Source organism: Leopardus geoffroyi, chromosome B1 (genome assembly GCF_018350155.1).
Source record: "Leopardus geoffroyi isolate Oge1 chromosome B1, O.geoffroyi_Oge1_pat1.0, whole genome shotgun sequence".
In the NCBI taxonomy this organism is placed as follows: domain Eukaryota; kingdom Metazoa; phylum Chordata; class Mammalia; order Carnivora; family Felidae; genus Leopardus; species Leopardus geoffroyi.
The window spans coordinates 1,109,656-1,132,466 of record NC_059327.1 but is presented as its reverse complement, the minus strand read 5'-3'; the positions used below and the strand labels follow the sequence as shown (position 1 = coordinate 1,132,466).

At 56.8% G+C, this 22,811-nt stretch overlaps 1 protein-coding gene across 9 annotated transcripts in view; it reads right to left on the bottom strand.

Moving 5' to 3' along the window:
- Positions 1-22,811, bottom strand: part of DLGAP2 (DLG associated protein 2) — a 786,292-nt gene that overhangs the window by 17,802 nt on the left and 745,679 nt on the right. For 8 of the 9 annotated variants that reach the window (XM_045451280.1, XM_045451288.1, XM_045451329.1 and 5 more), the window contains 4 exons: positions 12,882-13,231; positions 11,858-11,899; positions 5,789-5,874; positions 3,111-3,526 (listed from right to left, as the gene is read on the bottom strand). In XM_045451280.1, coding sequence (XP_045307236.1) covers positions 3,111-3,526; positions 5,789-5,874; positions 11,858-11,899; positions 12,882-13,231 — 894 coding nt within the window. The remainder of the gene's footprint in view (positions 1-3,110; positions 3,527-5,788; positions 5,875-11,857; positions 11,900-12,881; positions 13,232-22,811) is intronic. The other variant, XM_045451319.1, reaches the window with a different exon arrangement.

Genomic DNA, 22,811 nt, shown 5'->3' with positions numbered 1-22,811 from the left:
GGACAGGGGCTCCTGTGCCACCGCCCTCCCTCTGCCCCCTCTGCTGCTCAGCCAAATCCAACTGCCCCTCGAGGCCCTGCACCATGCCACCTTCTCCATGAAGCATCTTGGAATCTCCCCACTCGACAGCATCTTATACCTCTGAGTTTCTAACGCACCTGCCTGCCTGTCTCCTACTACACATGATGTTTCCCACTCGCGATAGTCTTGTCCTGGTCTCACTTCTCCATCCGAGGTAACTGCAGTCTGGGTCTACACTGTACCCTGGTCACTCTCCACTAGCCTACGTTCTGTGCGGTGGTGCTTGGCTCACGGCACGTATCTGGTAAATATCCGTAGGGTGTTTACGTTAATGACACAGTCCAAGAAGAAGGCCCCAGAGGTTCAAAGCAGGCTTTAAAAAAAGGTGTTTAGGAAACGCAATTGAAGGGCAGGAGAAAGTCACCTTCTGCCATGGTTTGCTGGAGAATGTGCTCTCCAACCGAAATCTAAATATTGTGTATCCTGAGATGATGTAATCTTACAGTTGATTCGGGTCATTGCAGGCCATCAAACTGACTTTCGTATATGGTGCCCTTATGGCACTCTTCCCAGAATTTTCTGGAATGTCTCCTATGACAAGACAGTCATGACTTACTGCGATGCTGTTTCGGTGCTGAAGCCTTTTTTAACTGTCGGATCTTTCGTGTTTAGTTTGAGAAAGAACTTGTGCCCTTTTTTCTTTGCTCTCCTAATCTCCAGTGGCTTATTAAGGATACCCCAGGTCTGTATTTTATCAGCTCAGGAGTTCTCTCTGAGGATAAATGGGTGTCCCGGCCAAAACGGACCAGAATGAAGCGAATGGCCAAGGATGGGACTCAGCACTTTATAAGACACAGAAGAAGATGATCCCCGAGAATACAGATGGGAAGGACGCAATGTAGGGAGGAAGTTTCCAGTAAAAGAATATCGTGATTTAAGAAATTCAGCCAGCACAGCCCTGAAACACAGCTCTTGACAGGAGATGCCCTGACTCTGACACCTCATTCCACCTCTTTACTCTGTGGGACCTGGGGAAAGAGAGTGACCCCGAGCCTTGGTTTACTTTGATAATGGAGACGATGCTCTCTACCCACCACCCACGGTGAGCCCTTGACGAGGTACGTGAAGAACTTAGCGTAAGATTTGGCACAGGATACGTGCTCGTACGTGCTCGTACGCCTTCGTATGTGCTGGCTTAGAGATTTCTTCCTTTAAAAAATACCCGTTTTAAAGCTGATTCTTGGAAAATAATGACTGGGTTAAAAGGACACATGAAATATGGGAAATTCGGATAAGGGAGCTCTTGTGCTGGACCACCTTACAAACATCAGTGGCTGGTGACCCTGGTTGCTCTGCACACAAAGGGAAGCCAGAACTTCTAGGATGTGTCCTGAGGGTGCAGATTCGGAAGATGACAGGATAAAATTGGCGGACGCTCTGTGGAGCTAAGACTGACAACTGTTACCGCTGCGTCTTCCTCCCGTCTCCTCCTCCGCGGTGCTCCGCTGCGGAGCCACGGGACGGGACGGGGGACGTGCGTCCTGACTGACCACCCGGCAGGTCTGTGTGCCCCAGGCCCTGCAAGAACTCACGCCGAGCAACACACACACACAGTGGGGACGGCAGCCCGGCCCCGATTTCCCACCAACACGCACAATTTAGTTTTCCTGTGTCTTTGGGAGAACGACTGTAAGTCCCTGTGACGAGAAAAACAATTTTGCCAAGCCGACGCACATACCAACGAGTGAGAACAACGTGCGGGAAGTAAGCGAGTTTTCAGTACCACAATTGTGAGCAAGCCCTCCACTGAATGTGCCCCAAGCAGACAACAGATTGGGACAAACGCACGGGGACGGTGCGAGACACCAGCGGCCAGAGCCGGCCAGGGAGCAGGTTCAAATGGCTCACCCTGGCAATGCTTCCTCCAAAATACTCAGGGTCTGATGGCGGCCCAGGTAAACAACATGTGGACTTGGATGACTCAGAGAGAAATGTGGGGGAAGGAATTAGTGATTTAAGGGCAATCTCTCTCTTTCCTCATAGGTTAGCACCATAAGTTCTAACAACTAGAGATCCATACACCAATTATTTTCTTGGCTTCTAGGATCCCAGGGCCATTTTACTCTGTACGTTATGTGAAGTCCATATAATTTCATCACTGCATTTCCATTTCTAGATTACTGACGCATTCTATTACGGCAGCCATCTAGACATGTAACGCCAGGGCACAATTCCCAAGGACGTCAGCAATCTTTTTGAACTTGAGAATTTGTGGCGACCTAGCAAATGTACCAAGGAATTCATAGAAAGTGAACAACCACTTTAAAGACAGCATGATTTGTCGAGTCAAGACACTCAGAAATGCCTTTGAGAAACTGTACTGTGCTAAAGACCAGGGGTTCGTTCTAAGTACGTTGCAATTATTCTCATGGTAATCTTGTTCTAAAAACAAAGATGGCGGGTACTTGCTTGGAAGTCACATGCAGTGATTTGTGAAGGAGGCTGCTCTGACAATCCTCAAGATAGGGTTCTTCAGGGAAATGGGGAGGAGGTGGGCAAAAAGGGACGCTGTCCCTTCCTGCACAGAGAGGCAGAGACCCATCTGAGCCATTAAGGGTTGGAGCAGATCTGCTCTGCGGACCCTCATTCAGGAAGGTCAGATCTGCGCGCGGCACTGCGATGGGAACGCACCGTCATGGGGCCGGTTCAATCTCCTATTCGTCTCCAACTTCTCTTTGGCATAAAGCCAACTCCACTCCATGTAAACACGGGACAGGAAGGACTCTAGAAAACACTCAGAGTGCTCCACGTGGAGAGAGCTAGCACGTGGAACACGAGATTAAGGATGCTAACACCACCACAATCAGCACCACCGGGCTCACGACCTAACAAAACCCAGGAGGAGCCCCTGGAACATGTTACCGGTTGCTTTTCTGTTCGTTCTCTTGTCTGTTCTCTTGGAATTGAGTGGGATGCAGTTTCAATTTGCCCAAGTATCAAAGGACATTCCCACATTAATGCTGGCACCTGCCCGTTCATGCTACTGCCCAGGGACGGGGTTAAGAAGCCACTGGAGGCTGTGCTCTTACTTTCCTCCGAGAGGTCATTCTCCTCTGCCTCTCTCTCCATGTCCTTACACCAGCCTTCCATCCTCTTGGTCTCCGTGTGTAGCAGCTTCACAAACCACGAGCCGTCCCTGCGGCACGGAGACATCCTCCCGGTGTCTGCCGTCTCGACGCACGGCTCCAGCCAGGGCTCGGGAGGGGGCAGGGTGGCAGTGTCCACGGGCGCCCTGTAGTCCTCTCTGTAACTAAAGACCCCCTGGGTCCGGACAGTCCTGACTGCCCCGTACTGGGTGGGCGTGCTGGGCTCCGAGTGCCGCTGGAAGGCGGGACCAAACTGCAGGCCCTTGTCCTCCATGGTGACGCGTCCCGGGAAGCCCTCCAGCTCCAAGTCTGCTTGGACGGCGGCTGTCACGCTGTTCGAGCGCTTAAAACGTCCATGTCTGTGGAGGCGGGAAGGAAGAAAAACGAAAGGCTTTCTGAGATGACTTTCTGTGGCACACCTACGGCGAGCTCGCACACAGCACTCCTGCGATGCAGCGAGCCAGCGGCTCAAGGGAAGGTGAGCGTTTTCACCTCTACTGCCGCTGCTCTGGGGTCCCAGCTATGAAAGCACATTGGGTTTCGCTCATAAGCAACCTCTGACGTGCACCCACGTCTCAGTGCCTACGTAATGCCCACTTAAGACGTAAGTGTACTGTAGGGCACAGTGAGGAGAGTGGCCCGTGAGACCCCCCTGCCTTGGAACAGTGACCTCCCTTTGCAAATCCGCCACAAGTTTACGAACTCCCGTGTGTTGCATGCAGGTAAAAGTAAGGCCGCATTGCTTCTTTGATATAAATAACTTCTGTACCCTCTGACTTCTGGGGACACATTTCAGGACGTGAGTTTCTCCTCCTTTCTGAATATCTTAATATCGTCTTCATTAAGTCTTTTATGCAAAATAATGAATCTGAGCTCTGACTTTAGCAGGTGTTTGAAAAACATTTTCATCGTATGTATTTGGAGGCCACCCATGCCTGCACAGCCAATTACCGAAATGATGGGTAGGAAAGGGCTTGTAATTGGAGTCCAGACATTGCTGGGTGAGAACTCTGTGTGTGTGTGTGGGGGGGGGGTACATCCACACTGTACCCTAACTAAACATTCTGGCTTCTCCCCATTTGAACCTGCAGATGGCAATAGCTGTGAGAGCAGCTGGTTAATGAATGTGCCACTTACTTTCTTTGCTGGAGGCAAACAAGAGAGCAAGCCAGGGATGGGACGGAAGGCAGCAAGCCCAGATTCCCCAGTGCAGAAGCCGTCCAGCCTCTGAGAGGTTTATTGGGAGCCTGGGAAGCCATTAGTTTGTGGTCTGAATATCTCCGCAATCAAAACCTTTATGGGTTGGGTCCTAAAACCCTCCAATGAGAATGTCACCCAGGACCTTACCAGCTAGATGTGAACAGAAGTTGCAGATGTAATGATGCTCTCATTAAAATTCATTTTTATGAAATTTATACGATATGTTATTTTAAATACAAAAGAATCATCCTGTTCTTGTTGCAAAGTAACACTATCCTAATAGACATCTCTTAGTCTGTAGTTGAAGTCATGGTGGCTAAGGTCTTAAACATCTTTCCTTCTCTCTCTTTCTTTTCCTTTTGACATTATTAGGTGAGAAGGCATGCATCTGGTCGACCCTCAGGCTGATGTGCTCTTCCTTTGGGTGAAGAACTTGGCTTTCAGAGCTGTCAGATTTCATAGGCAGTAAATTACTTTAGAAAGAATTATTCCCTTGCTTCTTGCAAAAACAAGACACAGGCAGATGCTAATTCATACTTGAACGACATATTGAAAAATATAAATATATGACCCTGTTTCCACGAGAGGCATGAATTGTTGATGGTCAGCATGATCTAGGTGTGTGCAGTCAGGTTTCTAACAGATGGTTCCTGCTGGGGAACCTCATATCCCTAACAGATCCTTCCTGCTGGGAACCTCGTATCCCTAAAAGACCGTTCCTGCTGGGGACATCCTATCCCTAACAGATCGTTCTTGCTGGAGACCTAATATCCCTAACAGGTTGTTCCTGCTGGGGACCTCGTATGCCTAACAGATCACTCCTTCCTGCTGGGGAACCTCGTATCCCTAACAGGTTGTTCCTGCTGGGGACCTTGCATCCCTAACAGATGGTCCCTGCTGGGGACCTAGCATCCCTAACAGATGGTCCCTGCTGGGGACTCGCATCCCTAACAGATGGTTCCTGCTGGGGACCTCGCATCCCTAACAGATCATTCCTGCTGGGGACCTCATATTCCTAACAGATCACTGCTTCCTGCTGGGAACCTCGCATCCCTAACAGATCGTTCCTGCTGGGGACCTTGCAACCCTAACAGATGGTCCCTGCTGGGGACCTCGTATCCCTAACAGATTGTTCCTGCTGGGGACCTCGTATTCCTAACAGATCACTCCTTCCTGCTGGGGAACCTCGTATCCCTAACAGGTCATTCCTGCTGGGGACCTTGCATCCGTAACAGATGGTTCCTGCTGGGAACCTCGCGTCCCTAACAGATGGTTCCTGCTGGGGACCTCACATCCCTGACAGATCGTTCCTGCTGGGGACCTCGTATTCCTAACAGATCACTCCTTCCTGCTGGGGAACCTCGTATCCCTAACAGGTCGTTCCTGCTGCGGACCTTGTATGTTTCAAAGGGGCTGATTACCTCTTCTCATCTTCCACCTGGACGCCGACAGAGTGGTATTCCCGCAGGCCTCGGCTCTCCGTGTCCGAATCTGTGGCTGTTTCCACCTAGTATAACACAGAACATCTTATTTTAGAACCACGACAGGGGACCTGGGTGAGGGACTGTTTTTTGTGTGTGTTCATTTGCTGTAATTAATTGCACATGTAATTAATACAGAGTTGCACTTGACTCAGTAAAAATCACAGAGAGAGGGAAATGCATTGTACTGGTGTAATTACATTGCTACTGCGTTTCATCAAAGTTTACATGACTCCTTGAACTCAGCGTTGTGCTCTGATCTCTTAAACCTATGCAAATACAACTGCTTAGCTCAGCTAAGGCAAGAAAGAGGCTTTGTTGGGTTGCATTATTATAGGGCTGAAAAGCTCCTATCACACCCTACAGTGGAGAAAGTAAGTACAGCACGAACCAGAGAGAGCTTGCGACAACATAAGCAATTTAATGGAAGTATACTGGTGGCGGTATCCACATACAAAAACACACGGAAAGGACTTTCAGTGTGTACCGGGGACACTGAGGCAACGTCTCCGACTGTTCCCACTGCAGGTGTCTCTTGTTTGCTACCCGGACTGTGTGCAGCAAGGCCATGTCAGAACACAGCAGAGACTGCATTTCCCACGGAGTCCTGATCGTGGTTCTCCTTGCCAAAATCTCTCCCAAACCCAGAAAGCATTTCAGGACCACGAGCAGGGACACACGAGGGAACTCTGAGACACTCCGTTTTGTGGAAAACAACAACAACAACAACAACGACAAAAACCTCTCGGTGCGAAAAGTCTGTGAAACCAAAGGTTAGTTTAATCGTAAATATTATCCTGGCTACTCAAACATCCCTTTCCTTTTTCCCAGAAAAGATTACTTCCTATATCAGTAGGATTTTGACCCCAATCTAAAATGCCACAGCTAAGTTGTAAAACACATTTTTTTTCTTAAAAGTATTAATGATTGCCACAAGGGTAAGATATAACCCATTAAACAAACAATTGTGACATTCTCTTCTGTGATGATGAGAGACTGTCGTTGTAATTTGTGGCTGTCCTGTGGCTGAGCTCATACCATCGAGGGCCAACTCAATTTGTGGCAAAGAGAAATGATCTTGATAGCTGATACTTGTTTTAGGCTTACCCCGCACCAGGCACTGTGCTAAGAGCATAGGAAGCATTATTGCATGGAGTGCCCACGATACTCCTGCTGTTACTTCCTGCCACACTGGACAGCTGAGAATCAGAGAAGGTGAGAAACTTGCCCAGGGGTGCACAGCTCACTAGGGTAGAAGGAGGGTTTACACCTGAGTCTCTCTGACTGTAGCACCAGGCTCTTCCTAATTGTTTGCGGCCGGAATAAATCTGGCCGCGTGAAGACTCTGGCACCCCCAAGAATCACCGAGAACACCCCCTCTTACTGCTGGAGTCCCGAACACGTGCACACAGGTCGCACCTCCTTTGTGTCGCGTGGTTTGACATGGGGTGACCCCTGGGGGAGGGACACTGTTGAATCAAAATCCTATCCCCGCTGCCGTCTCTCCTTCCGTCTCCAGTTTTAAGGGGGTCATGGCTTTGATGAAGTTCACCTTCCTGGTCGTGGAGACTGTTACCACTATTATCTCACACAAAGGATCACAATAAAAATTAAAGTATTTGGAACGTCGTCCCCGTCAGAGCAAACAGAGCTGCCTTGTGTCTTATCTGCTTGCTATTCCGTTTTATGAACACGACCTAATTTATCTGTAATCAGTCTTCGCTGGAGGGATAATGTGCTTATTTCTAGTTTTCTGCCATTATTTATGCTGCTGCTATAGATATGGGTGTGCACGTGTGTGTGTGCTTTTGTGACTATTTTCACAGCACAGGCGATTTCTGGGTCAAAGGTATTACTATGCTTGACGATTTGGGTCGATGTCGTCGAATGTGACAGACTCATAATATGGGGGAGATCACTGCGTACATATACTTTTAGAAAGACTTTTGTAATGGAAAGAGCACAGGGTTTTATCACCAAGATGTTCAGAATATTTGCCTCACTTCTACTTTAGGATTTTGGTCTCCCAAATTACCTTACTCTGGCAAACGTGTGAGGCGTTCATCGTAGCGGTAGGTAGAAGGTGAAACACAGCGGGTAGTCATGGAGGAGAACGGTGACATGGGGTCGGGTATGATTTGCTCAAGACACGGAACGCTATGCAGTTGCAACACGGAAGATGCTTATGGTCCAAGGCACACTAGCAAGTGGCATGAACGGTACAGTCGGGAGCTGTGTGCGTACACACGAAACACGCACATATTCACGGGCATGTGAACACGTTGCATAAGTGACTAACGCATACAACCAGACAAGAAGACATTTTCTCCCCTTGTCCCGTCTGCACATCCCCTCTGCTGGACCCCTCTTAACGTTCCTAGCAAATGAGGAGACTACAGCTTCTGGAGTCAGGTTCTGCTACTGCCTGGCCCTGTGACCCTCCGGTGAGTCTCTTAGATTTGGTTGAATCTCTTCTTCCTCGTCTCAAAGATGAGGGGACATCGGACACTTCATTTAATTGTAAAACGCCACAGGAAGCCAGAGTCACGTGTGTCTGCCCACAGCAAGTGTTAACGCTCTGTCTTCGCACCTCACCTGTTAACAGTCAGGTGTGTATGATATGGACATTAAATTTGAGGAATTTCACAGATTTACAGTGGTTGTCACGTGTAACTTTCTTGAGGGAGAAACAGAGTTATCCCTATTTTCAGAAGGTAAAGGCTGAGGGGGATGGTAAAATCATGTATCGCCCGGATGAGCTAAATATTTATCCATTTTGGAAATCCTGGGACCAGAGACCCTTGTATAGATGGAAAAAAAAGCAAATTTAGGACACAGAAAAGGAATTACTACTTTACACAGTGGGAAGGAAATGAAAGGAATGTCTTCCCAAGAGGAGACTCTGGCTAGAAGGGTCGAGTGATCTTAAAAGGTTTGAGAACTATAGACCGATGTTCATTTTCACAAGACGGGCCACGGACTAGGCTTCCAGAGGAAAGCTGTATTTTAAGCGAACTCTTTCTGAAGGGCTCCCTGAGGCACGGGGACAGACGCCTCCCCAGTCACCGCAGTGGGTGGCGAGTGCCGTCACAGAAGACCGTCCTGGCTCTGCGCACCCCGCAGCGGCTCTCCCTGCGTGAGGCCAGAGCACTGGGAGCGGAGCCGTGTGCCGTGGGGAGAGGCAGGGAGGGGGGCTTCTGAATACGGTCCATGCTGTTGCGTGCGTGCGTGCGTGTGCACGTGGGACTGTGTCCGTGTGTGTGTGTGACTGCGCGAGTGTAGCGTGCACGTGCAGGCGTCTGTGTGTGCGTCCACATGCCTGGCTGCACACGGGAGCACACACGTGTACGTGTGACCGTGTGTGCTCCAGCAGGTGCACAGTGCGTCTATGTGAACACACACGCACGAGCGTGCACACAGCACATGCACGAGCATGCTTGCACGTGTGTGTGTGGGTATGAACACGTGTGAGTGTGCGCGTGTGAGGGGTGAGCCCACGGTGCGTGCGTGTGTTGCGTGTGCATGCAGGTGTGTGCAGACACGTAAGCACAAGTGTACACAGGAGTGTGTGTGTGTGAGCGTCCAGGCACACACGTGTGAGCATGTGTATGTCGGGGGGTGAGCTGGACGGGAGGCGGCCCCCGTGTGCCCTGGCCCCCGTCTCCTGCACGTAGGGGTTCGTGGGGAGTCAGCTGACGAGCTGCTGTCTGAGCCCCGCTTCCCAGGACCCAAGAGAAGGGTCCAGGCAGGCAGCCGGAACCGCCGTGGGCCGCGGCTCCAAAGGCGCGTCTTCGGCGGCTAAACGCAGGTCGCTTCCGCTCTGCCTTGGAGACCTGGCGCGCGGCTGGGCAGGCGCACGGTGGCTGTGTCTCCCTCGGGGACCTGTTCCACGTCCAAGAGGGAAACGTGGTCTGCCGGCCTGCCTGCTGGGAGAGGCTCAGCGCAGCTCTGAGAGCAGGTGGCGGTGGGGGGGGGGGGGGGGCTTGCGGGGACGTGCGGCGGCTCAGGCTGGCGAGGGAGAAGTCCGCGTCGGCGGGCAGACCCGCGCTCGCTCAGCCGGACGTTTGAGTGCAGTAACGAGGGGCCCGCATCGACGCCTCCGTCCAGTCCCACAACCCGGGGCTGCAACAGACCGTCACTGCTCGCGCGTCCGGCCGGGACAGCCGAGGCAGGGGGCCTGCGCGTGGAGCCGAGCCGTGGCGTCCGGGGACAGGAGACACCTTGCGAGGACTCACAGACACAGACGCAGACGCACAAGCAAAGAAACCCCGCGGTGCCGGACCAGTTACAGACGCGAACGGAAGGGGAACACGAGGGCGAGAGGCACGCGTCACCGTCGAGTGAGGGGAAGGGGGGCGGGGCGTCACGGCACCGCCTCTCACGCGGCCAACGCTGAGGAAGGCCTGGGGTCCCTCCCCCAAACCCGCAGAAACGGCGGGAAGGCGTCGTGCGCTGTGCGTCGTCTGGTGTCCTCGTGCAGACGAGAGCCCGCCGTGGTTGTGGGAGCGTGGTCGGCGGTCAGGCGGGCCTCCCCCAGGGAGCCGGGCCGAGCGTGTGCGACGCGAGCCACCGTCCTCTACGGGCGACGGGACACACCGGGGCGGACTGTGCTCGTGCACGCGAGTCGCAGGAACCGAGCCCGGTCAGGCTCGCAGAGGGCACCGTGCGGCCCTTCCCTCGTTCCTCCCGCAACGCCCCCCTCCGTCCTTTGAGGCTCACGGCCGTGTACCCGGAGGCAGGTCCCGGACCCCCGAGCCTCAGTCTCCCCGTCGGTAACTTGGACGTGGTAACAACAGCTCCCGGGGGTATGAGGTGACAACGGGCACGTACTGGGGAGCCAGGGGCACGGCGGTGTCCCGAGCTGCGCCTTCACAGCGCGGCCGGCCGGCCGCTCCTCCGTGCCCTCGGGGGTCTGTGGGGTCTTGCCCCCGCTTAAGTGGCCCCCTCGGCCCGTTTCCTCATGCCTTCCTCTTTGAGTGAGCTGCCTCCGCTCCCACCTGTCACTTCTTTGACTTATTTACGCTACGACGGGTTTCTGTGACGACGTGTCCTCTTGGCTCCTCCGTTCTTTGGTCTGACAACTGCCAGGTTACAGGCTCACAGGATATTGTGCATTTTTTCTGCCACAAAACAGAGCTGAGTCCAGCACACGCGCGCACTCACACTGGTTCTCACGGACCACTCGGCCACCGTCACCCGCGCGCCACTTATCCGACATTTACCGAGCACTTGCTATGTGCCAGGCGCTGTGCTAGGCGCTGGGGTGTGAAGAGGGGGAGGGGCAGCCCTCCCAGACACGCGCTCCGGGGGCAGCTCCAGGAAAGGCTTCTGGGGAGGGGTTTACGCGGGAACGCGGGAAGCAGAGAGTGGTGGCAGCGGGAGGAAGGACGTTCCCGCAGAGGAAAGGCGTGCTTGCGAGAAGCACGAAGGGCCACGGGGCAAGTAAAAGTGTGGGGACTTCTGGGGGGGGGGTGAGGCGGAGGCGGAGGCGGGAGGGGGCACTGCCGAGCGGCCGGGTGACCGAACGCGACACGTGTTCCTGCTCTTAGCAGACAGTGTCAGAGGCCAACATGCCCCTCCTTGTCCACGGCTGGCGTGGGCAGCCAGTTGGAAGCCGGTGGCAGGGGAGAAGGCCAGAGGGTGCATGGGCGCCCGGGGGTGTGGAGTCAGCCTCCTTAACTCGGGGACTGCACACGTCTTCCCTGGAGACGTGACTTCAGAGCCAGGACGGCCAGGGACCCCGGAGCCCCACGTCCCGCTGCTGTGGCCCCGGCAAGCCCGTCGACTGCGGCATTACCGGCCTGGTTTGAGCCTCATCTTTGCCCTCATCAAAGTGGCGTTAATTGCACATCACTGGGGAGGCGGTCAGTGGGGAGCATCTAGCATAGCGCCTGGCATATAGAATCAGGACAGAGAGAGGTGACAGAGCGTTTGTATGAATAATCCAAAACAGGGAGAGAAAATAAAAATTCATGCGTACTTGGCTTTGGAGTATATCTTGGTACTTACATCTGACCTTGGGTATGGCTGATGTTCTGGGAATTCAGAATCCTAAACAAAACAATGAAGCCACAGTGTGGAGACCTGGTTCAGACGACCTAGTCGAGCGGGCGGTCTCCCCAGCCTGCTCTCCCGTGTCCCCGGGATGCCCGACACGTCGTGCCCCCTCATGCCAGTGCCTGGCACGCGCGGCCCCCGGTCGGGGCTCCGTTCACCCTCTCCCTGGCGGCCAGGAAGTCCTGATTTTACAACTTCCGGCTGCACACAGGCCGAATGGAGGCGAACTGCGCTTGTAGAGCCTCGCCGTGCGGCAGAATCTTGTGGGGAGAGTCGCCGAGGCAAGACAGGGTCGGCGTGAGGGTGACCTGTGCCCCTGACTGAAAGGGGGCTCCTGGGTCCTCACCACGTGCCTCCCGCCCCCTGCCCGGAGACCGCGGCACCCTGTGCAGGCAGCGCGTCAGGATCTCGGGTGGGAATTGGGGCCTCGGGGTGCCGTGATCCCTCGGTGGTCTGAAACTACGGGCCTGGCTTTGCCTCCCCCACTACAGGCCCAGAGCGCCCCACGGCCGGCGCACAAGCGCCTTCTGGGGGCCGTGACCGGAGCAGCTGTGGGCTCGCCTCAGTCTTTCTTCCTTTTACCGTTTTATTCCCAATGCCCTTTCCCCCCACTTAAGTGTTTGGCCAAAAGACTGAAAGGCTTTCAAAATACCAGGGTCCACCAAAAATACCATCCTTCCGAAGCATCAAAATGAGCTGTCTGCACACTCTCTAAGCGGCCGGTGGCCCCGAGAAATTGCCCTGGGGGGTGGGGGGCCCAGGGTGGCAGGGGCGGGTGTGAGGCGGGGCCCCAGCTGCCCCCCAGGGGGGGGCCGCCTGGCTGCAGACTTGCAGGCTGCGGACAAGCTGGGCCCGGCTCTCGCGTCGGCGGCCCTCAGAGGCCACGCTCCCCGCCAGGGCCCCAGGGCGGCCGGGCGCCATGTGTTTGTCTACGCTATTCTCAGAGCCCGCTGAGCAGGCGGCAGAGAGAGTCTACCTGGATCCCGATGGAGGAGCGCCGGCTCTTGAGGAAGTCCTCCGCCTTGGACACCAGGACGGCCTTGTCGCTGGTCCGCGTGGAGCCGCTCTGGCCCTCGGCAGCGAGGCGCTGGGCCGCGGCCGTCTCCAGGGCGAGGCTCATGGCCTTGTTGCTGTCCAGACTGTCCGTGGAGTTGTAGAGGCCGCGGCCATCCTGGGGCCACGGGGACGCCCTCTGGGCGCGGCTGTCCTGGTAGGCGTCCTGGGTGGACTCCGTGCTACTCTGCGCCGTCACCGAGATCAGGGGCTTGGACGTGGTGCGCGGGGGCACGGGCGGCGGAGTCTTCTTGTAATTCGCGTACGACACGGCTGCGAGGGAAATCAGAGTCCCATCAGCAGAAGCACCTTCCCCTCCCCCGCCCGGAAACCAGGTCCCCCGTCCGCCCCCCTATGACCCGCCGGGCCTTTCGGAACCGTGGCCTAACAAGTAGCGCAAACCGTGGCGGGAACCGCGTGCTCACCGAGTCCGCACAGATACACTCGTAACAGAGGAAAAGGGTGAAGCCCCCCAAAATGCAACAATGGCGACCGGACTAAGGGAGTTCTGACTCAGCAGGACAGACGGCGAGCATCGTGGGCAATGCTCGTGTCTTCGCGCCCCGCTAAGAGGCACGACACGCTAAATTATGTCCAGATGAAGGAGGAATGTACTTCAAAGAAAACCTGTAAACGGAAAAAAATTTAGAAGCACAGAAAACCTTCGCCAGGTCATCACCGAGGGAAAGCGTGGCTGACTGTTCCCTCCTCCGCTTCTGTGTTTGAGGAATGTTTGTGATGAGCAAGTCCTATTCTTCCAACGGACACGAATGTGATCTGAGAAGCTTGCTCCCTGTAAGGACATGCTTACTGGGAGTAAGCATAGGCGTCGGCGGAGAAGGGACACCGGGATCCCAGATCAACCCCCGGCCCAAGCCTCGCTCGCGTGTGTGCCCCTCGCCAGCCGCCCGTCTCCCCCTGTCCTTCACATCGGGCTTCTCCGCCCCCAGCCACAGTCAATCCACCGAAGAATACAGACGCATCTGGATGTGGAGTTACATTAAATGTCTCTGAACTCATTAGACACCTTTGCCGGGCTCAGCGTGTTACTTATTTTTCAAGTGACGACGAACTAGTCCTTTTTCACACGAACGTGTTTTCCATTACAGCTGATGATTTTCCTTTTTTAATTAAAAAAGCAGTTTAATTTTTGAGAGACAGAGACAGAGTATGAGCAGGGGAGGGGCAGAGAGAGCTGGAGACACAGAATCTGAAGCAGGCTCCAGACTCTAAGCTGTCAGCACGGAGCCTGACGTGGGGCTCGAACTCACGAACCGTGAGACCATGACCTGAGCCGAAGTCGGACGCTCAGCCGACTGAGCCACCCAGGCACCCTGATGATTCTTCTTTATGTGGAAAGAAGAGCCCACAGAAGTGCTTCTGAAACAGACTCCTTCACCACGGTGCAGTGCAAAAATGCACGCACGCGGTCCATAGGCAGGTGAGGGCTGCTGTGTGCCCGGCCGCATGTGCATGGGAGCATCTCCTGGGGGGCACTTGGCATCCCCCCCAGGGGGGAGAAGACTGGGCAAGTTTCACCTACGATTTTCAGAAGCTGTCCCGAGTCACCGTCCTGCTGCGGCACTTGGGAGCACAGGATTTCCCCTGTTCTGTTCCTGAGGATTTCAATGCCCTTCCCTGTTCCCTATCCTCTCCCCCAATTACTGCTTAATCTGTGTTAATGGGTTTTCCTAATAAATAAAACCTCAGATGTCATTCCAAATAAAAGTCGGCAAATGACAAAATAAAGCGAGTTTGTCACGTCAGGATGATCTGAGTTTAAAGGCATCAAAACTGCACGTGAAAATTTATGAAACGGACACATTTTTAAACGAATGCATCAAAAGAGACTCTGGAAGGTAGGGAACAGATGGAGGGAGACGGTTTTTGGAAACACAGGCTTTGAACTCTGTCTACACAGAGGAGCATCTAAAATCACCTTTCTTATTTTAAAGATTTCCCCACTGATGTGGATCAAGCTCTAAAGGAAGATTATTGAACACGGACCATACTCGAGGCGTTATTCTAGGAGATTCAGACACGCACGCAATACGGTTCCTGAGCTCAAACACAAACTGCCTGACGTGTTGAATATAAGGGTGCGGGCCTCGGGGGTGGAGGCTGTTGGTGCCTTCTCTGTGCCGCTGGGCACCGTTCCCTGTCCCGGGACATCCCTCGCATCTCGTGTCCTGGGCTCACCTCTGCGGAACCCCTGCCTTCCCTGGAGGGCTTGGACATCCTCCTCCGGGAGTGTCCCGCCCTTGCTGTCAAAGTGGCTGAAGTGGCTAGGTTGGTGGCAGAGGGCTCGGTCTCCATCGGATCTCAGGGAATCACAAGGGCGCTCGCCCCTGCACCTACCCACTGACGTGTGGTGGGTCTGCTTGGGTCTCTGCCTGTGAGACGCTCACTGCAGCCGCCTGCCCTCTCCCGCCCTCCTGTTCCTTCTCTTCCTCTCTGGCTCCCACGGCTTCCCTGTCACTAAACTTCAGAGGCCACCAAGCCCTTGCTCTGCTGGACTTTACCTCCTTCCCCACTCACCAGCCGCCTCTCAGCCCCACGCTCCTGAACCCTGCGTGGCTCCCTCTCGGGTCTGTAGGGATCCACAGGAGGGTCTCTATGGGACTCACCGCAGGTCAGCGGGCAGGTACCTGCCGAGGGCACCGTGGGCCACGGTGGGGCTGCTGCCGGGGAAATCCACAGAAGTGGGCCCGCTGGCCCCACGGGCTGCGGTGTTCAACCTCAGAGCTGCTAGGAAGCCCCTTCCCCCCCCCCCACCCCCGCCCCCAGCTCTGGCCCCGCCCTGCAGTCTCAAGGGAACCCTCTGTGTGCGGGTACCCCCGCCTTGGCTGGCCCTCCCCCCGCTTCCTGGCCGCCCTCTTTAGAGGCTTCTGCAACAGGTGGTCGGCGACAGATGCCTGGGTTCGGACCCCAGTGCAGCCTGCTAGCGGCCGGTGGGACATTTGGCAACAGCAATTTCAACAAAATCTCGCGCATCTGCCAAGTGGGGATAAAGCAGCCCCTGCGCTGTGATTTGTTTCGAGGATAAAATGTGTGAGCACACTGATGGCACCTCGACCGGCCTGCGCCCATGTGTGCGGTCCTCTGTCCCACAGTGTCTGCCTCCTCCCGGAGCCAGCCCGTGCCCCGCCCTTCTCCGTCCTGACCTTCCGCGACCTAAACTTTTGTTCTTGATCCTTAAACAGCCCACTTGAAAGGGTCCATCTCCCCTTGGGAGATCACATCCAGCCTTTGTCTTTACCGTGTCCTCCTGTGTCGCTGCACCTCCCCACCCCCTCACCTGCACCATCTCTGCCCCCCTCACCTGCACCTTCCCCACCCACCGCCCCCCTCACCTGTACCTTCCCCGCCCCCCTCACCTGCACCATCTCCGCCCCCCTCACCTGCACCATCTCCGCCCCCCTCACCTGCACCTTCCCCACCCACCGCCCCCCTCACCTGTACCTTCCCCGCCCCCCTCACCTGCACCTTCCCCACCCACCGCCCCCCTCACCTGTACCTTCCCCGCCCCCCTCACCTGCACCTTCCCCACCCACCGCCCCCCTCACCTGTACCTTCCCCGCCCCCCTCACCTGCACCTTCCCCACCTACCGCCCCTCTCACCTGTACCTTCCCCACCCCCCTCACCTGCACCTTCCCCACCCACCGCCCCCCTCACCTGTACCTTCCCCGCCCCCCTCACCTGCACCTTCCCCACCCACCGCCCCCCTCACCTGTACCTTCCCCGCCCCCCTCACCTGCACCTTCCCCACCCACCGCCCCCCTCACCTGTACCTTCCCCGCCCCCCTCACCTGTACCTTCCCCGCCCCCCTCACCTGCACCTTCCCCACCTACCGCCCCTCTCACCTGTACCTTCCCCACCCCCCTCACCTGCACCTTCCCCACCCACCGCCCCCCTCACCTGTACCTTCCCCGCCCCCCTCACCTGCACCTTCCCCACCTACCGCCCCTCTCACCTGTACCTTCCCCGCCCCCCTCACCTGCACCTTCCCCACCCACTGCCCCCCTCACCTGTACCTTCCCCGCCCCCCTCACCTGCACCTTCCCCACCTACCGCCCCTCTCACCTGTACCTTCCCCGCCCCCCTCACCTGCACCTTCCCCACCCACTGCCCCCCTCACCTGTACCTTCCCCGCCCCCCTCACCTGCACCTCCCCCACCTGCCGCCCCTCTCACCTGTACCTTCCCCGCCCCCCTCACCTGCACCTTCCCCGCCCCCCTCACCTGCACCTTCCCCGCCCCCCTCACCTGTACCTTCCCCGCCCCCCTCACCTGCACCTTCCCCGCCCCCCTCACCTGCACCTTCCCCACCCACCGCCCCCCTCACCTGCACCTTCCCCGCGCCCTCACCTGTACCTTCCCCGCCCCCCTCACCTGCACCTTCCCCGCCCCCCTCACCTGTACCTTCCCCGCCCCCCTCACCTGTACCTTCCCCGCCCCCCTCACCTGCACCTTCCCCGCCCCCTCACCTGTACCTTCCCCACCCAACGCCCCCCTCACCTGTACCTTCCCCGCCCCCCTCACCTGCACCTTCCCCACCCACCGCCCCCCTCACCTGTACCTTCCCCACCCCCCTCACCTGCACCTTCCCCACCCACCGCCCCCCTCACCTGTACCTTCCCCGCCCCCCTCACCTGCACCTTCCCCGCCCCCCTCACCTGTACCTTCCCCACCCACCGCCCCCCTCACCTGCACATTCCCCGCCCCCCTCACCTGCACCTTCCCCACCCACCACCCCCCTCACCTGCACCTTCCCCGCCCCCCTCACCTGCACCTTCCCCGCCCCCCTCACCTGTACCTTCCCCACCCACCGCCCCCCTCACCTGTACCTTCCCCGCCCCCCTCACCTGTACCTTCCCCGCCCCCCTCACCTGCACCTTCCCCGCCCCCCTCACCTGTACCTTCCCCACCCCCCTCACTGCTTCAAGGGCCTCCAAGGACAGCATGCAAAGGCCCACTTCCAAGTCCCCAAGCCTGTGACTGTGTTGAGCCCCATTTCCCCTCTCACATTTACTGTTGGATGACTTCATCCTGTTTCTCCAACACGGCGACACATCCCCTTCCTGGCTTCAACTGTTGCCCCTGAGTGGCCCCAAAGTCACACCCTCCGGAGCTGCAGCTCCCATTATGGACGGGGACAGCTTCTGGCCTGCGGCCCAGTTCTCTCAGACTCAGCACTCAACTCTCTCTGTGGCTCATCTTGCGCAAGGGCACCCCTTGGGTTTGTCCTCCAGACGGGACAGTGATCCTCCCTGGCCCCAAGCCAGTCTCGTGCAAGCTTCCTCACTGACGTCTGTGAACGGACCCTGGTCTGCTCCCCTGGCTTCGCTCCCGCGCTCTTGAGTCCTGAGTGCCCCATCCTTCCTCCTCGTGGCTGTTGCTGGCCTCAGTGATCACCACCCTCTCCGGCCCATCAGTCCTCTGGACCACACACGTGGATGCTCCACAGACATCGCTGCGGGTGCCCCACGTGGCGCCTGTCTCTCTCAGGCTCTCGCCTCCTTCCTTTTATTTCCATCTTGTGTCTCATACGGGAGGCCTTCCCTGGGCCTCTCCTGACTCTCAGGCCCAGGAAATCTCCGTCTCGGCCATCCTGGCCCCAGGCCTACATCCATGGCAGCATTTCTTTGGGCGAATGGTAGATACCAGACTCTGAACTTGTTTGCTCCGGGGAGACGTGTGGTACCTGTGATGCCTGGGGCCATGCCTGGCACGTAACTGGGCCTGGAGGAGCTTATGGAAGAATCCCATAGCTTTAGGACATGGCCATGGTCGCTGGGGAGAAGACATGGCCGAGGTCCCGGGAACTGTGGGGTCCCTCCCCCATCACCAGGGGCTACGTGGTTTCAGAACAGGTGAACTGCAACAAGTGAAACGAAAACCGCAGAAGACCCACCTTCTTCACGAAGCTTATTTTTGGCGATGGAAAAACAAGCTACGGACATGTTTGTGCTTCTCAAACATTAACACAGAGGAAAATAACTTCTGCCGTCGATAAACTTAATTTACACATACCGTACAGGTCCACGGAGGGGAAACACCAGTGGGTTCTGAGAGGAGCAAGGCCCCAGGGCACAGAGAGGCTTGGCCGGAAATCACTTTGAACATCTGGAGGAGTTAAGCTGTGAGATGCAGAATCCCCAAAGCTGTGTCGGGTTGGAAATCCCCGCTGACCCCGCTGACCCAGGAGGAGGCATGAGGGGGCCTGAGAGTCAGGGGCGTGAGGGAGGGAAGAGCAGGCAGGCCTCCTCCCGCCCAAGGAGCACGGGGTATGAGGACTGCCTGCGCTCACAGGGCGATCAGCAGGCAGCATCTGGGAGAAGGGCTCCAGGAAGCGGTCCTGGGGCAGGTTTTTAGCACAAGGGCAAAAGGGCGGAGGTCTGAGTGGGCAGGAAAGGAAGACACTAGTGAATACACTGGCATTCGGGGCGGGACCCCAGGCCCGGGGGAAATGGAGAGTCAGAGCAGCTGGACAGCACCCTCAGCAGACGTCTCCATTTTCTACCTGATGCTGTTGGCGGACGCAGGGCTCAGATGGGACCCGGTCAGATCTGCTAACGGCCAAGGCCCCTGCAGGGAGACCCTGGGGGAGCCCGGCCACCAGGCCTCGGCAGCTGACGCTTGCTCCGGTCTCTGACGGATCACAGCTCGCTCTGGAGGCCGGCGGCACCCACTCTCCTCGGGAGAGCGTGCCGTCCTATGTCAGCGAGCCGCTCCACTCTGGCAGCCACAGGGTCCTGGACCAGGGGTACGGATGCATCAGCCCAGGGGAGGCTGGAGAGGGGCCAGGCTGTGCTTGTCTAACCGTCTGAGCGGAACCGAGGTGCAGCGGAAATGTGCAGAGGCGGGCGCCTCGCCCTGTTCTCGGTTCCATCCATCACCACGCGTTCAGCCGCAGCCGCCTGGCAGTGCTCCGCACGGACCACAGGTGCATGGTGAGCAAGGGCCGTGCCCTGAGGATTCAGATTTGGGGACTCTCAGGTCCCCATGTTAGACACTTCCGTGTGTTAGCCAGGGCGCTCTGCTGGGGCGGCCTGGCCTCCGCTCTCTGCCAGGGACGTGCTTGATGGTGTCACAACTGGGTGGGCACGGGAGGCCTGCTGGCATGTAGCAGGCAGAGGCCAGAAGAGCCCCCCCCCCCCCACCAGCTGTGAATGCCATGGTGCTGGGGCTGCAAGTCATCTCCTGCTTCCCAGCGGGTCTCCTGTGCTCGTCCGTGAGATGAAGGGACGCGCGTGTGGGTGGCTCATCAGGCGAGAGCTCGTCATCTCCTTCTACTTGGTTACCCGTGGTGGCAATCCCGCTTCTTCCCAACCTGGATGAGGATTCAGAGTGCACTCCTTGTCCTTGAGGAATTGAGGCGGCCCAGTGAAACATCGGTTTCTCACGAAGCTTCTCTTCCTACTACTTCATAACGTTGACGTTTCAGGGTACTAAGTGCGGCATATACACACGAATAAGAGAACTGAGCGGGTGAGAGCGTGAGGAAGGCTCCCTGACGGACCATTTCGTGTGACAACACGGACACTGGGTCCTTGCTTCCACGCTGACCCGCCCGGCATTGTCCACCTTCTGCAAGGACAGTCTGTCTGTAATGCCCTGTCCCCAGACTGCACCGGGCCGGCAGAAGGTAAGCACGGCCCCCGGGGCTCTGCGTGACACTCAAAGCACACAGGTGGCTGTGCTGTGGCTCCCGGGTGCAAATGCTGACTGAAGAATTGTCCTGACCTGGCGGTAGCGGGGTAACGATGAAGGACAACAGAGAAACACAGGACTGCGGTTCACAGGCGACGTCGGCTGTGACACGGGCACACTTGTCCTCGCCACGCTGGCAGGAGCTGGAAGGTGCTCAAGAAATCCCCAAACTGGCCATGTTCTGCTGCCGTGTCCATCTCGTGGCGCTCAAGGACCGTGACACCCTGGGGCCACGTTCTGTTGCCGTGTCCATCTCGTGGCGCTCAGGGACCGTGACACCCCGGGGCCACATTCTGCTGCCGTGTCCATCTCGTGGCGCTCAGGGACCGTGACACCCCGGGGCCACATTCTGCTGCCGTGTCCATCTCGTGGCGCTCATGGACCGTGACACCCTGGGGCCACGTTCTGTTGCCGTGTCCATCTTGTGGTGCTCAAGGACCGTGACAGCCTGGGGCCACGTTCTGTTGCCGTGTCCAATTCATGGCGCTCAGGGACCGTGACACCCTGGGGCCACGTTCTGCTGCCGTGTCCATCTCGTGGCGCTCAAGGACCGTGACACCCTGGGGTCAGGCACCACGGAAAGATCCACCCAGGGCGTGGGAGCACAGCCACTCCTGGAACCCACTTCCAGCCTGGCCGCTAAATGGTCACAGTCATCCTCAGACACGTCCTTAACCCTACCCCCAGATGACGAGTCTCCCAAACGCATTGAGTGCCATTTGGCAAACCAACTGGACCTCCCGTGTGGGTGGCCTGTAAATAAAAACGAAGTTCCGGAGTGTTTTAACGTATGTCCACGACCACAGGAAAACCTCACGTCGCACCTTCCCACCTCATGATGCTACAGGGGGTGATACGAATTCTCGAACGGGTTTCTGTGTAAAGGTGCGCAGGTGAGCAACACGCTCCGTTGAGACGCTGGCTAAGGCTGGGCAGTTCTTCCCAGCCTGCATAAGGACCGGGGGCTGCACCCAAGAGCGACTTTCTCTGGGTGGCCAGAGAGAGTTTACGCCGTCTTCACACTGTGTCGTGTGCCCGCACGCGGTTTGAACGGCCGCTGCGGCGGAGGCGTGGTTCGGCGCCATCAGCGCGGTGTGTGTGGAGCAGCGGACCGCGGAGCCGGCTCGCTGGCCGCCGGAGAGGCTCTGGATCGGCTTCGGCGAGTCACATTCTGAGCGCGTCTGGAAGACTCGCGTTCCTCCGCTCGTCAGCACAGCCGACTACCGGGGTGTTCGTTAGGGCTGCTCTCGTCTCCTAGTAAACACCGCAGGAAGTATGTCCAATCTGACGCTTTTCCTGTTGCTTAAAAAAAAAAAATCAACTGCTTCCAAGATAATCACGCATTTTCCCTGTCAGACCACCGAGTTAATTGTGTAACAACAGAGTCAGCTTGAGGTGTTCTATGGATGCTGGGCCCAAGGACACCCCGAAAGCTGGGCCGGGGCAGGGGGTGCAGAGACCTTGCAGTTCCTTCTGTGTGGGCACCGAGGTCACGTGCATTCCAGGCATCGTTTGAGCGGCCGTACTGTCAGATTCAAGGTTCCAGTGAACACTGAGCTTGAGCCTAAGACTCTGGCACCTCCGTGCTCACCATCAAATTGAAGGGAAGGGCAAAAAGACACAGTCGGCACCAGAGCCTCGCGGAAGCCTGAGGACAGACTGACCCCGGGGTGACAGGGAGGGCTTTCCGGAGGAGATGGGCTTGGGTGGGGTCTTGGCGGAAGGACAGAGCAGGCCACGTGGGAAAGGCACAGCAGGTGCGCCCCGAGGGTGTGCGTTCCCCTGCGTGGACTCTCAGTGTTCGATACTGGAAGCCGTGTGGAGTGGAATCAGAATCAGTGGGTCAGGAGTTACCGATAAAACTGCTCTCATTTAAAAGGTACTCTACAGGGGTGGGGTGGGGAAAATGGGTGATGGGCGCTGAGGAGGGCACTTGTTGGGACGAGCACTGGGTGTTGTATGTAAGCGACGAGTCCCGGGAATCTACACTGTCTACGCTGTATGTTAGCCAACTTGACAATAAATTATACTAAAAAATAAATAAATAAAAGGTACTCTACGGTTTACTGTGGCTCTCCCCAGTGGTCTGGAGGCTCTCACTCAGGGGACAAATTGACTAATTACATTAGTTTTCTAGGG